At 34.7% G+C, this 13,411-nt stretch overlaps 1 protein-coding gene across 5 annotated transcripts in view; it reads left to right on the top strand.

The window, feature by feature from the left end:
• OSBPL8 (oxysterol binding protein like 8) overlaps positions 1-13,411 on the top strand; it is a 191,162-nt gene that overhangs the window by 163,388 nt on the left and 14,363 nt on the right. For all 5 annotated transcript variants that reach the window (XM_027107075.1, XM_027107074.1, XM_027107076.1 and 2 more), the window contains 6 exons: positions 1,299-1,397; positions 4,236-4,333; positions 6,112-6,201; positions 7,475-7,611; positions 9,260-9,445; positions 10,123-10,210. In XM_027107075.1, coding sequence (XP_026962876.1) covers positions 1,299-1,397; positions 4,236-4,333; positions 6,112-6,201; positions 7,475-7,611; positions 9,260-9,445; positions 10,123-10,210 — 698 coding nt within the window. The remainder of the gene's footprint in view (positions 1-1,298; positions 1,398-4,235; positions 4,334-6,111; positions 6,202-7,474; positions 7,612-9,259; positions 9,446-10,122; positions 10,211-13,411) is intronic.

The raw sequence follows: 13,411 nt of genomic DNA, 5'->3' as shown, positions 1-13,411 counted from the left end.
AAGGCAAGCATATTCACTCTCACCACTTCTGTATGAAATTCTGTTAGAAGTCCTAGCCAATGCAGTAGGCAAGTTAAAGAACAAGCATACAGATTAGAAAGGAAGAAGTTAAACCACATACATACCTGATCTATATAGAAAATCCTCTAAAATATACCACCATACTACTAGAACTAATGAGTGAATTTCGTAAGGTTGTAGGATACATGATCAAAATACAAAAATCAATTGTATTTCTATATACTAGAAATGTACACTTGCAGAATGGAATTTAAAAAACAACTCTGATTACAATAGTATCTTAAAAATAAAATATTTAAGAGTAAATTTAATGAAAGATATATAAGACCTGTACACTGAAAACTACAAAGCATTGCTGAGGAAAATTAAAGAAGATAAGTAAATGGAGAGATATACTATGTTCATACATTAGATTTTTCAGTATTGTTAAAGTGGCATGAAATGATGATACAATAACATGGATGAGTCTGAAAAATATTTTGCTAAGTGAAAGAAATCAGACACAATAAACTACATATTCTATGATGCCATCTATACAAAATTCTAAAATAGGCCAAACTATAGTGATAGAAACCAGACCAGTGGTTTCCTTGGGCTGGAGGAAAAGATTGACTGCCAAGGAGCAGGGATTGTGCTGGTGGAGGTTACGTGACTGGATACAATTGCTAAGACTATCAAAGTGCACCATTAAAATGGGTCACTTACTGTATGTAAATTATACTTCAATAAAGCTCTCAATGGGGGAAATATATATATTTATATATATATATATATATATGAAAAGCTAGAAGAAAATACCATGAAATTTTATCATCAATTGCATTTTGGTGGGTTATGCATATTTTAAATTTTTTCTAAATTAGCCATAGTATTATTATATCAATTATACGTACTTAAAGCTTGGGACTTAACGAAGTAATGTGTCTTACAGATAAGAAATAATGTTTTTATTCAAAAAAGGGCATATTAAGCTATACAGTGAAATAGTGTTTTACGGCATGTTCTACATGTTTAAGATTTTTTTTAAGAGCCTCATGTAAAATAACACAACAAACATATAACGAGTACCTTTTAAAAGTACTCATTTTGTAAGAATAGGAACATGGATCGAATATGTTTGGGATATAAGACAACAAATATATGTTTGGACACATTGAGACTGAGACATTTTTAAGACATTCCACTGTAGATATCTGGTAGGTGTCCTAAATATGTTTTGTTTGTTTTGAATTGGCTGAATTATTTTTGTGAAACTTAAAAAACAATATTTATTTCAGGAAACTCATTATCTGCACTATTAGAAGGAGAAGCACGGTTAACTTTCTTGAATAGAGGCGAAGATTATGCAATGACAATGCCATATGCTCATTGTAAAGGTAAATATTTTCTATACTTGAGTTAGGTTTTTTTTAAACCTTCTTTTTAAGTAAGTGTATTTGACTGTAATTTATGTTTTGAGGTTGATGGAGTCAGCCTTTTGTTTGAAAGTGTCCTTGGTTTACAGATACTTGAGATCACTGTTATCATCTGCTGAATATTTCTATGATGAATTAATTCACCACAGTAGATTTTTTGTGACACATACTTTATTTGGAAGAGGCTGATTTATAATAATGGAATTTCATTTGCCTTGTCTATGAGTTGTAAAATTTGATGAAACTGACCGCTATTTCCGAATCCTCAAAAGTGATTTTTATCTTCTTGCACCACCACCCCTTTTTAAAATTTTAATGCACTGCTTTTCATTGTAACAAGTTCTTTAAAATTTTTTCTCATCCTTGTTTGGCAGTTTGTTAAAAATTAATGTATTATGCTTTTTCCCCATTATTTAGTATACAGATAAAAGTATTAAATAATAACTATCATTTAAAACAGGCCAGGCACCCAACTATTCTGTGCACTTTACATTTATAAACTCATTTAATCATTCCAGCAGCCCTATGAAGTAGGTAATATTATCCCTGTTTTATGAACGAGGAGGATAAGGCAGAAAGAGGTTAATTTGCCTGAGATCACACAGCTCTGCAATCTGCACTGCTATGCTATATGGCATCATCTTAAACACTCAGCTTGGTCATTATCTTTACCCTTCTTTCCAACCCATTTCTTAAAAATAACTTTTTAGGGTAATTATCCTCTATTTTAGGAACTGATTCATGAAAACATAGAAATTATTTAATATGACCTCATTTCACAGATGAAAAAACCAGGAGAGTTAAGAATCTTATCTAAAGCCAGACCAGCTAGTTAGTAAGAATGCTGAGACTAAACTCTAGGCTTGTTGACTCCCATCCACTGTGCAGGACTGCCAACTTGTGACCTCAGGCTAGGTAATTCTTTGAGTTTCATGTATGGTTCTTGAAATAGACATGAAGTGAAATATCTGAAATCATGAAATGAATTGATGAGAAATATACTTTTAAATTTTAAATAATTTAGAATAAATAAAATGATATTTCATGTAGAGAGATACCTAATGTCATACCCAAATAGCAACAGGGAAAATTTCTTTTTTCATAGCAGTGTTTTTATTGCATGGAAAAAAGGAGAGATCATAACCCCTTGTGAATGAGGAAATGATTATTTTCTACCTTCGTGTATTTTCTAAGATGTGTTCTCCAAATCACTAGTCTCAAATTGTTGTATAAAATAAGAATTCCATAGCCAAGTAAATATGAGAAGCATTGCATAGTCTGTTCCTCTCTTGAAAATTAACATTGTGCATTTGCATATTAAAGGCTGCCTTAAGAGTTGAGTCCAACTTGGAGGGCATTATGCTAAGTGAAATAAGTCAGAAAAAGACAAATACTGTATGATATCACTTATATTCAATACATGGAATCTAAAAAATACAATGAACTAGTGAATATAACAAAAAAAGAAGCAGATTCACAGATACAGAGAACACACTAGTGGTTGCCATTGGGGAGGGGGGTGCATTATAGGTGTGGAGGACTAGGAGGTACAAACTATTGGTAAGATAGGCTCAAGGCTCAATGATGTACTGTACAACACGGGGAATATAGCCAAGATTTTGTAATAACTGTAAATGGAGAGTAACCTTTAAAAATTATATTAAAAAATTTGAAAAAGTTTTAAATCCTATCTAAAATGTTGAGTTTAAAAATCAAATCGGAGAAAGATGTGTATAGTATGATTGTGTGCAAAATGAGCTTATGTGGTTTCTATGTATGCATAGTAAAAATATACAAACTATGGGAATGATGAACATTGGGGAAAAAAAAAAGTTTAGTCCAAGAACAGATACACACACACACACACACACACACACACACACACGCGCACACACACACACACACACACACAGCCTGTTTAACTCGTCAAACTCAGAATTTCTCCAACTGTTTTTAGTCAAGAACCAAAATACAGAGATTTTTAAATTTATCTTACTTATACAGTTGATTCTTGTTATTTGTAGTACTTATGTCCTATAAAGTCACCACAGACACTGAATTAATGAATACTAAACTGTTGCTCCTAGAGGAAACACATGGTTAGGTTCCTGTGAGCCTCTTGTCACAGCATTTTCATCAACCAATCAAAGCATAACTTTGTTTCTTTTTAAAGACACCATATTACATATATACTTTTGATTCATTAGCATTGAACTAACAGCCAACAGCACTATAACTCATGCCTGAACCAAGCTTTAACATACATATTTTCTCCATAAAGTACATCACAACCTTCTGTGCTTAGGAAAACCAGATAGCACTTATTTGGGGGCCATTGTAAATAGTAAAATCACCAACAAAAAACACAAAAATGTGGCACTAAATATACTGCAGAAAAGACACTTGTTTACTACATGAGTAATGAAGCCAGAAGTCAAGAGTCTCACCTTGTTTGACTTCAGCTTCATTGTGCACATTGGACAACAAATATTTCACCACTCTGCACACATCCATGAATGACTGCAAAAATGCTGTGGGTATTGATTTTGGGATTACTAATATATTTTAGTGAGAATATAAATTTGTAAATATAGACTCTGGAAATAATGTGGATCAACTGTTATCTATTCAAATCCTACAGAACCAACTTTATGTGCATATTATAGATTGTAATTGAGTAGGACAGAATCCTCTTGAATTATTTCTCTTAGAAGATTAGATTATAAAGTTCTACTTGTTATTAGCCAGTCTCTCTCTCTTTCTCTTTAACCTTTTGTCAAAATTGTTTTTTTTCTTTAGGAATTCTTTATGGCACAATGACACTGGAGCTTGGTGGAACAGTCAATATTACATGTCAAAAAACTGGATACAGTGCAATACTTGAATTCAAACTAAAGGTTAGTAGAGAATGATAGGAGGTATCATCTAATTAAAGAAGAGCTATACGATGTATATTGAACAAAGCAAAATTTAGTTTCTAATTAAAAACTAAATATAAGAGCATAGAATTCATGAAAGGGCAGCCTTGGAAGATCCAAATCAACAGAAAGCCATGATTTGTTGTTTTTAATTTTAATTAATAAAACTGTTGGCACTATAATAAGAGATTTAAGAAGAGGATGAATGGAAATTTCTTAGTAAATTGAAACATTGCTTTATAGAATACCAAAAAGTATGTACCCTCCCAAGAAAAGCATGTATCAGCTTGAGCTATGCTGTGTACACTAACAGTTTTATTATTTACTATTTCCACCTAACACTTTACTCTTAAAACTCACGAGCTTAGAAACAGCTATGTTCTGTTCCTTAGGAGACCTGTGGGCCAGGAATTTGGACAGGGCATATTGGGGATGGCTTATCTCTGCTACATAATGGCTGAGGCAACAGTTAGGAAGACTTTCAGGCTATGAGAGACTCAACAGTTGGGGCCTGGTAACATCTGCAGGCTCATCACTTACATGTCTGATGACATGTAAGTCATCACATGTTGGGATGACTGAAAGACTAGGACTGCAGATCTGAGCACCTGTAAACATGACTTTTTCATGTGGTTTGTCTTCCTCACATCATGGGAACTTTAAGGTAGTCAGACTTCTTACTTGGCAGCTCAGGGTTCCAAGGACAAGTGTCCTGTGAGGAAGGCAGAAGCTGCATTGCTGTCCATGACCTAGACTCAGAAATCAAATTACATCATTTCCACCATTCTCTACCAGTTGAAGAATTACAAACCCACCTAAATTCAAAGGGGAGGGATGCAGACCCCACTTCTCAGTGAGAGGGTGACAGGATCTTATTGAGGAAGAACATGTGGGCTGAAGGAGGAAGAGTAGCTATAATTGAGGCCATCTTTGGAAAATTCTGTCTGCCTCAGCGTAAAAGGGAAATTTAACCTTTTCACAGTGTCATTGTTGGTGTGGGATAGTACATTACGTTTAGATAAAAATATTTCTATGAATTATTTAATACTTATGACTAAATTGCTCCTATGTTGATATCCAGGTAATCAGCAACTTTGCTCTAATAAAAAGGATCTCTTTAAGTATTATTTGATTCAATGCCCTTTGATTTTTTTTTTCTTCTTAGATTTTTTGCTTGTATGGTGATAATGATATTTGAAAATCATGAGTGAAGAGGTCTTAAGTAATTTATGACACCTTTAAAGATTAGATTGGAGCATCAAAATTTTGTCAGTGAGGAGAAACATCAGTAAGGCGATAAAGTAACTCAAAATATATTTCTTCTAATTTAATTTTCAGAAGTTTTTTTTTGATTGGATATTGTTTTATTGTTTTGTTTTTAAAGGAGGAGTTGCTATTCAATAGATGAGTTAAGTCCCTTATGTTTACTGAGTTGTTACTGCTTAAAATAGTGCAACTTGATAGAGTGCAGTCTTGAATCAAGAGAGAGCACAGGACACCAGTTATTTCAGTGTGATCTTTCGTAATATGTTTGTTTGGGCTTCACATAGTCTGTTTTTATCTATTTTTTCCACAGCAACAAATTTAAATTTCTTTTTATTGAACATTTCTGACTAAAATTTGAGTCAGCATTTCACCATTTGTGCCTTTAACAGCACTGTAACTATACAGTTACTTTTTGGGGTTTTTTTGGTCTACATTGTATGTAAATATAAGTTAAAAGTAAAATGTTTCTTCAACATTTTTTCTTTTAAAAGCCATTTCTAGGTAGTAGTGACTGTGTTAATCAAATATCAGGGAAACTAAAATTGGGAAAAGAAGTCCTAGCTACTTTGGAAGGACATTGGGTAAGTATTTTTATACTGTAGCTTTACAAAAAGAATTCTATTCTGTGGGAAAAAAATTAAAAATCAAATTTTATAAGTTCACTTATCCCATTTCTAAAAGCATCACTATTCAACATCAGTTTCAATTTAACAAATATTTTGGTATTGCTTTGTATCAACAGTATTTAGTTTAATGTAATATTTGGTCTTTCCAAAACTTTAAATCAGTAAAAGTAGCTAACACTTACATATCACATACTATGTACTGCATTGTTTTAAAATGTTGCTCATATTAACTCATTTAATATTTAGTATAATACCCTATGAGATGAGTATTATTATTGTCCCCATTTTACAGAGGAGGACACTGAGGCACAGAGAGTTTAAATAATTTGTTCGAAGTAGTGAAGTAAGATCTCCCCCCAAGCACTCTGGCTCCAATGCCGTGCTTTTACACACAACTGTATACTGCCTCTCACCAGGAGAGGCATTTCCAATTAGGGTTATATTTTCTTTTGAGGACCATGGAAAAGATACAGTGTTTTTTGAGAGCAATGGCTTTTATTTACTTCTCTGCTGACCTAAATTCATATTTACATAATTTTGTTAAGAGGAGCTTATTATATTAATAAAAAGGATCATATCATGCTACTGCCAAATGCACTCTCACTGTAAACACCGGTATATGCTTTTTTCTGCATTATAATCAGAAAATGATGAGAAGTATGATGAGAAAATGAAGATGGACCTAGAGACTCAACTAAGAGGCTACAATGCTCTGTTATTTTTAAAATTTACTTCTATCTGAATATCATTTGGAAAAAAAGATAAAACTGTTTTTTAACAAATGAAATTTATAAGATTGTGCAAAGATTTTTAATGCTAAGAAAGGCTCTTAAGTTTTTCTACATATATTGAATACGTAGATGGTCTACAGCATCTCATTGTAGCTATAGCAAACACTATGCTCTACTTTGACAATTTAGAGACAGTTGTTGAGGCTTTTTGCATGTAATTGTCTAAAATTTGTTTATTAAGTGAAACTTCTGAAATCTCACAAACTTCCTCTGCATTCAACCAAGTTTTTAAATGAAAAGTATTAGGTATTTAATCTTAATGTTTTTATAAGAATGACAAGAGATTTGGGGCTTTTAGAAAAGTGCTAGTTATATTTGTTTTAAAAATGTCACTGTGGGATTGTCAGGAAGAAATTATTATTATATTACTAAACTACAGAATTCCCTTTTAAATAAAGATAATTCTCTACATTAATTTTTAATTTCTTTAAATATAGGATAGTGAAGTTTTTATTACTGACAAAAAGACTGATAATTCAGAGGTTTTCTGGAATCCAACACCAGACATTAAGCAGTGGAGATTAATAAGGCACACTGTAAAATTTGAAGAGCAAGGAGATTTTGAATCAGAGAAGTAAGTATACCACTTTTCAGCTCACTTCATGAAAATCAAAGAGTATTTTTTGTAATCCCTCAACAGTATGGTCACTTTTCTGTTTTTAATTCAGCAAAATAGTTCAACATTTGTGGGATTTGACAAGATTTTGTTTTGGTGTATGTGAATGTCAAATAATTATAACACAAATCATGCTGCTCTTCTGCAGCTCTAAACTAAACTTCCTATTTTTTCCTTTCTCTTCTTATCTGCTCCAGGGCTTATTTAAAAAAAAAAGAGAGAGAGAGAAGAAGAAGAACAAGAACTTTTTTGTTTGCATAAAATGATGGGACTAATGATTCTTGGTTTTTATCTGGCAGCTGTTTTCTAACCTGGGTTAGGCATGTAGAACTTTAGGCGAAGTGGTACAAAATCTACTTCTGTTTTATTTTCTAAAATACAAAAATCACGCCACTGGATGTGCAGGCTTCTAGAGGACTTATATTATTTGGGGACTAATTAAGGCCATAATTTATGTTCTTAAATCATGAAATTCTTCCTGGATCTCCTATACTTTTACACCAAAAATATTGTATACATACTGCCCAATCGTATTCTTCTATTTCTTTCCTTGTGGTAGGAGAAGGGGGTAGCTGTGTAAAAGACACTCTACTAGGTACTTTATACACATTATGCAGTTTAGTTCTCACTACATGTTTGCACAGGCATATCATTCTCTTCTCCTGAGGATTCAAGTCTACGTGCACTTTCCTTCTATGCTCAAAATTGAGGTTTTCAAAGATGGAAGGTTACGTATGCACCAGTTCTGAAAATTCTGTTTCAGCTATAACCACGTGATGCTCTCCATCCAGAGTGAAACTTTGCGAAGGCATACGACAATTTTTGAGATGTGGGTATAATTTAATGTATTTTAAAGATGAGGAAAATGAGTCTTAGACAAGATAAGTAACTTTAAGTTCACCAGCCAAGAAGTGGCAGATCTAGGATAAAACCCAAGTCTATCTGATTCCCTAGCCTTTATTCTTTGAGCCCGACATGCTATCTTCCCAGATGGGTAGAATACAGATATATTTTAAGTATCTAGTAAAACACTAAACTTTAGTAGGGGAAAAGATTTTTGCCTCAGTATTTTTTTCTGCTAAATCAATGGTTCTCAACACTGGCTGCACATTAAAACCACCTGGGAAACATTAAAAAAAAAAAAAAAAGCAATACTTGGGCCCACTCCCGGAGATTCTGATTCTTTTTAATTCCCTGACAAATCCTCCACCCAAGGTTGAGAAACATGGCAATATACTTCTGGATCTTTGAGGCCAGTGGATCCTAAACAGTATGTACAAGAATCATCTAGGGAGCTTGTTTAAAATGTAGATTCTTGAGCCTTCATTACATTTCTACCATGTGGATCAGCACCATTCACTTCCATATGTTTAAGAACCCATGTAATAAATTTCTCTGGCCAAGAAAAAAAATTGGTCTCCACTGTCTCACTCTATTCAAGGCATCACTTTTTATATCTTGACTTGTTTCTAAGCATCCGAGCATAAGCCTTCTCAAAGCCAAAAACCCACATGGGCATCATTTTCTCTCAAGGGGAGTCAAGCCTATTCCATGCAGATTTGATTTTCTGTTGTTCTTTTCAATATTATTTTTGCACATGTATTAGACTCTGGCAGCGGGTAACTCGAGCCATAAATGCCAAAGACCAAACAGAAGCTACTCAAGAAAAGTGTGTTTTAGAAGAAGCTCAAAGACAAGCTGCCAGAGATCGGAAAACAAAAAATCAAGAGTGGACTTGCAAGTTATTTGACCTTGACTCACTCACAGGAGAATGGCATTACAGGTTTGCAGAGTAAGTAATTAAAAATTATATTACAAACAGTATCTCATAGTTTTTTGCCTTCATTTCTAGTTTTGTTTTTTTTTTTAATAACATCCTACAGCTTGGCTTGGGTTGTTATTCTTTTTAAATTTATTTATTTATTTATTTTTGCTGTGTTAGGTCTTCGTTTCTGTGCGAGGGCTTTCTCTAGTTGTGGCAAGCAGGGGCCACTCTTCATCGCGGTGCGCGGGCCTCTCACTATCGCGACCTCTCGTTGCAGAGCACAGGCCCCAGACGCGCAGGCTCAGTAGTTGTGGCTTACGGGCCCAGTTGCTCCGCGGCACGTGGGATCTTCCCAGACCAGGGCTCAAACCTGTGTCCCCTGCATTGGCAGGCGGATTCTCAACCACTGCGCCACCAGGGAAGCCTGCTAGGTTTTTTTTATTGTTAGTATGAATAGTTTTTAAATTAAACAGTATGTGTGAGATTTTACCCTTGATGTTCCATTCATTATAAATTTGACTCCATGATAGTAGTTAGCCTATAAAATAAGCTGAGGATCAGAATATTAGATATGACATATCTTAATCTTACAGCTAAGTTTATAATTACCAATGAAAATCTAATCGTAGAGTAGAAAGTTTTTTAAAAAGTTTCTGAGCGTTTTGCCTAGTCATTAAACAAGTGGTCTTTTCTCATTTATGTAGTACTCGACCATGGGATCCACTTAACGATATGATACAGTACGAAAAAGATGGTGTTATCCAGACCAAAGTGAAACATCGCACTCCAATGGTATGTAATAAAAAAGTAACTAGATCCTGCTCTGCATATAAATTTTTAAAATTCGTAATATCTTTGGTTACCAACCTTTAAAATTTGGCTCCACAATTTAAAATTTCAGGTCAGAAAAATGATACAGTAGGCAGCTCCAAGCTATTTTGCCCCCAAAGAAACATAAAAAATCAAGCAGAAACTGTCATAACCAAATTTGCCTGAACTCTGGAAAACAGTCAGAGGTTTGCAGCAACTAAGTGAGAGCTGAATCAAGAATCAGGTGACTTCAGAGCAGCGAGAAGGCTTCATGGCATTTTTTACTTGCTCTTGTCCTAATGCCTCCCTGGTGCAGTGGCAGTCTTGAAGGGTCCCCACGTTCCCAGTGTGAGCCCTGGTTCCACAGGAAGTACAGTAGACCTTGTTAACAAATTGTTGTGTATGTCTTTTTTTTTTTTTTAACATCTTTGTTGGAGTATAATTGCTTTACAATGGTGTGTTAGTTTCTGCTATATAACAGTGAATCAGCTATACATATACATACATCCCCATATCTCCTCCCTCTTGTGTCTCCCTCCCACCCTCCCTTTCCCACCCTTCCAGGTGGACACAAAACACCGAGCTGATCTCCCTGTGCTATGCAGCTGCTTCCCATTAGCTATCTATTTTACATTTGATAGTATATATAAGTCCATGCCACTCTCTCACTTCATCCCAGCTTACCCTTCCCCCTACCCGTGTCCTCAAGTCTGTTCTGTATATCTGCGTTTTTATTCCCGTCCTGCCCCTAGGTTCTTCAGAAACTTTTTTTTTTTTATATTCCATATAGGTGTGTTAGCATACGGTATTTGTTTTTCTCTTTCTGACTTACTTCACTCTGTGTGACAGTCTTTAGGTCCATCCACCCCGCTACAAATAACTCAATTTCGTTTCTTTTTATGGCTGAGTAATATTCCATTGTATATATGTACCACATCTTCTTTATCCATTCATCTGTTGGTGGATATTTAGGTTGCTTCCATGTCCTGCCTATTGTAAATAGAGCTTCAGTGAACATTGTGGTACATGACTCTTTTTGAAGTATGGTTTTCTCAGGGTATATGCCCAGTAGTGGGATTGCTGGGTTGTATGGTAGTTCTATTTTTAGTTTTTTAAGGAACCTCCATATTGTTCTCCATAGTGGCTGTATCAATTTACATTCCCACCAACAGTGCAAGAGGGTTCCCTTTTCTCCACACCCTCTCCAGCATTTATTGTTTGTAGATTTTTTGATGATGACCATTCTGACCAGTGTGAGGTGATACCTCATTGTAGTTTTGATTTGCATTTCTCTAATGATTAGTGATGTTGAGCATCTTTTCATGTGTTTGTTGGCAATCTGTATATCTTCTTTGGAGAAATGTCTGTTTAGGTCTTCTGCCCATTTTTGGATTGGGTTGTTTGTTTTTTTTGATATTGAGCTGCATGAGCTGCTTGTATATTTTGGAGATTAATCCTTTGTCAGTTGCTTTGTTTGTAAATATTTTCTCCCATTTTAAGGGTTGTCTGTTTGTCTTGTTTATGGTTTCCTTTGCTGTACAAAAGCTTTTAAGTTTCATTAGGTCCCATTTGTTTATTTTTGTTTTTATTTCCATTTCTCTAGGAGGTGGGTCAAAAAGGATCTTGCTGTGATTTATGTCATGGAGTGTTCTGCTTATGTTTTCCACTAGAGTTTTATAGTGTCTTACCTTACGTTTAGGTCTTTAATCCATTTTGAGTTTATTTTTGTGTATGGTGTTAGGGAGTGTTCTAATTTCATTCTTTTACATGTAGCTGTCCAGTTTCCCAGCACCACTTATTGAAGAGGCTGTCTTTTCTCCATTATGTACTCTTGCCTCGTTTATCAAAGATAAGGTGACCATATGTGCTTGGGTTTATCTCTGGGCTTTCTATCCTGTTCCATTGATCTGTATTTCTGGTTTTGTGCCAGTACCATATTGTCTTGATTACTGTAGCTTTGTAGTATGGTCTGAAGTCAGGGAGCCTGATTCCTCCAGCTGCGTTTTTCTTTCTCAAGATTGCTTTGGCTATTCAGGGTCTTTTGTGTTTCCATACAAATTGTGAATTTTTTTGTTCTAGTTCTGTGAAAAATGCCATTGGTAGTTTGATAGGGGTTGCCTTGAATCTGTAGATTGCTTTGGGTAGTATAGTCATTTTCACAATGTTGATTCTTCCAATCCAAGAACAAGGTATATCTCTCCATCTGTTTGTATCATCTTTAATTTCTTTCATCAGTGTCTTATAGTTTCTGCATACAAGTCTTTTGTCTCCTTAGGTAGGTTTATTCCTAGGTATTTTATTCTTTTTGTTGCAATGGTAAATGGGAGTGTTTCCTTAATTTCTTTCAGATTTTTCATCATTAGTGTATAGGAATCCAAGAGATTTCTCGGCATTAATTTTATATCCCGCTACTTTACCAAATTCATTGATTAGCTCTAGTAGTTTTCTGGTAGCAGCTTTAGGATTCTCTGTGTATAGTATCATGTCATCTGCAAACACTGACAGTTTTACTTCTTCTTTTCCTGTTTGGATTCCTTTTATTTCTTTTTCTTCTCTGATTGCTGTGGCTAAAACTTGCAAAACTATGTTGAATGATAGTGGTGAGAGTGGACTTCCTTGTCTTGTTCCTGATCTTAGATGAAATGGTTTCAGTTTTTCACCATTGAGGACAATGTTGGCTGTGGGTTTGTCATATATGGCCTTTATTATGTTGAGGTAAGTTCCCTCTATTCCTACTTTCTGGAGGGTTTTTATCATAAATGGGTGTTGAATTTTGTTGAAAGCTTTTTCTGCATCTATTGAGATGATCATATGGTTTTTCTCCTTCAATTTGTTAATGTGGTGTATCACATTGATTGATTTGCATATATTGAAGAATCCTTGCATTCCTGGGATAAACCCCACTTGATCATGTTGTATGACCCTTATAATGTGCTGTTGGATTCTTTTTACTAGTGTTTTGTTGAGGATTTTTGCATCTATGTTCATCAGTGATATTGGCCTGTAGTTTTCTTTTTTTCTGGCATCGTTGTCTGGTTTTGGTATCAGGGTGATGGTGGCCTCATAGAATGAGTTTGCAAGTATTCCTCCCTCTGTTATATTTTGGAAGAATTTGAGAAGGATACGTGTTAGCTCTTCTCTAAATGTTTGATAGAATTGGCCTGTGAAGCCATCTGGTCCTGG

The sequence above is a fragment of the Aethalodelphis obliquidens genome, unplaced genomic scaffold, assembly GCF_003676395.1.
Source record: "Aethalodelphis obliquidens isolate GAN/ISIS:26980383/991018 unplaced genomic scaffold, ASM367639v1 scaffold8, whole genome shotgun sequence".
Classification (NCBI taxonomy): domain Eukaryota; kingdom Metazoa; phylum Chordata; class Mammalia; order Artiodactyla; family Delphinidae; genus Aethalodelphis; species Aethalodelphis obliquidens.
The sequence above is the reverse complement of the archived record's forward strand: the minus strand, read 5'-3'. Positions and strand labels throughout refer to the sequence as shown.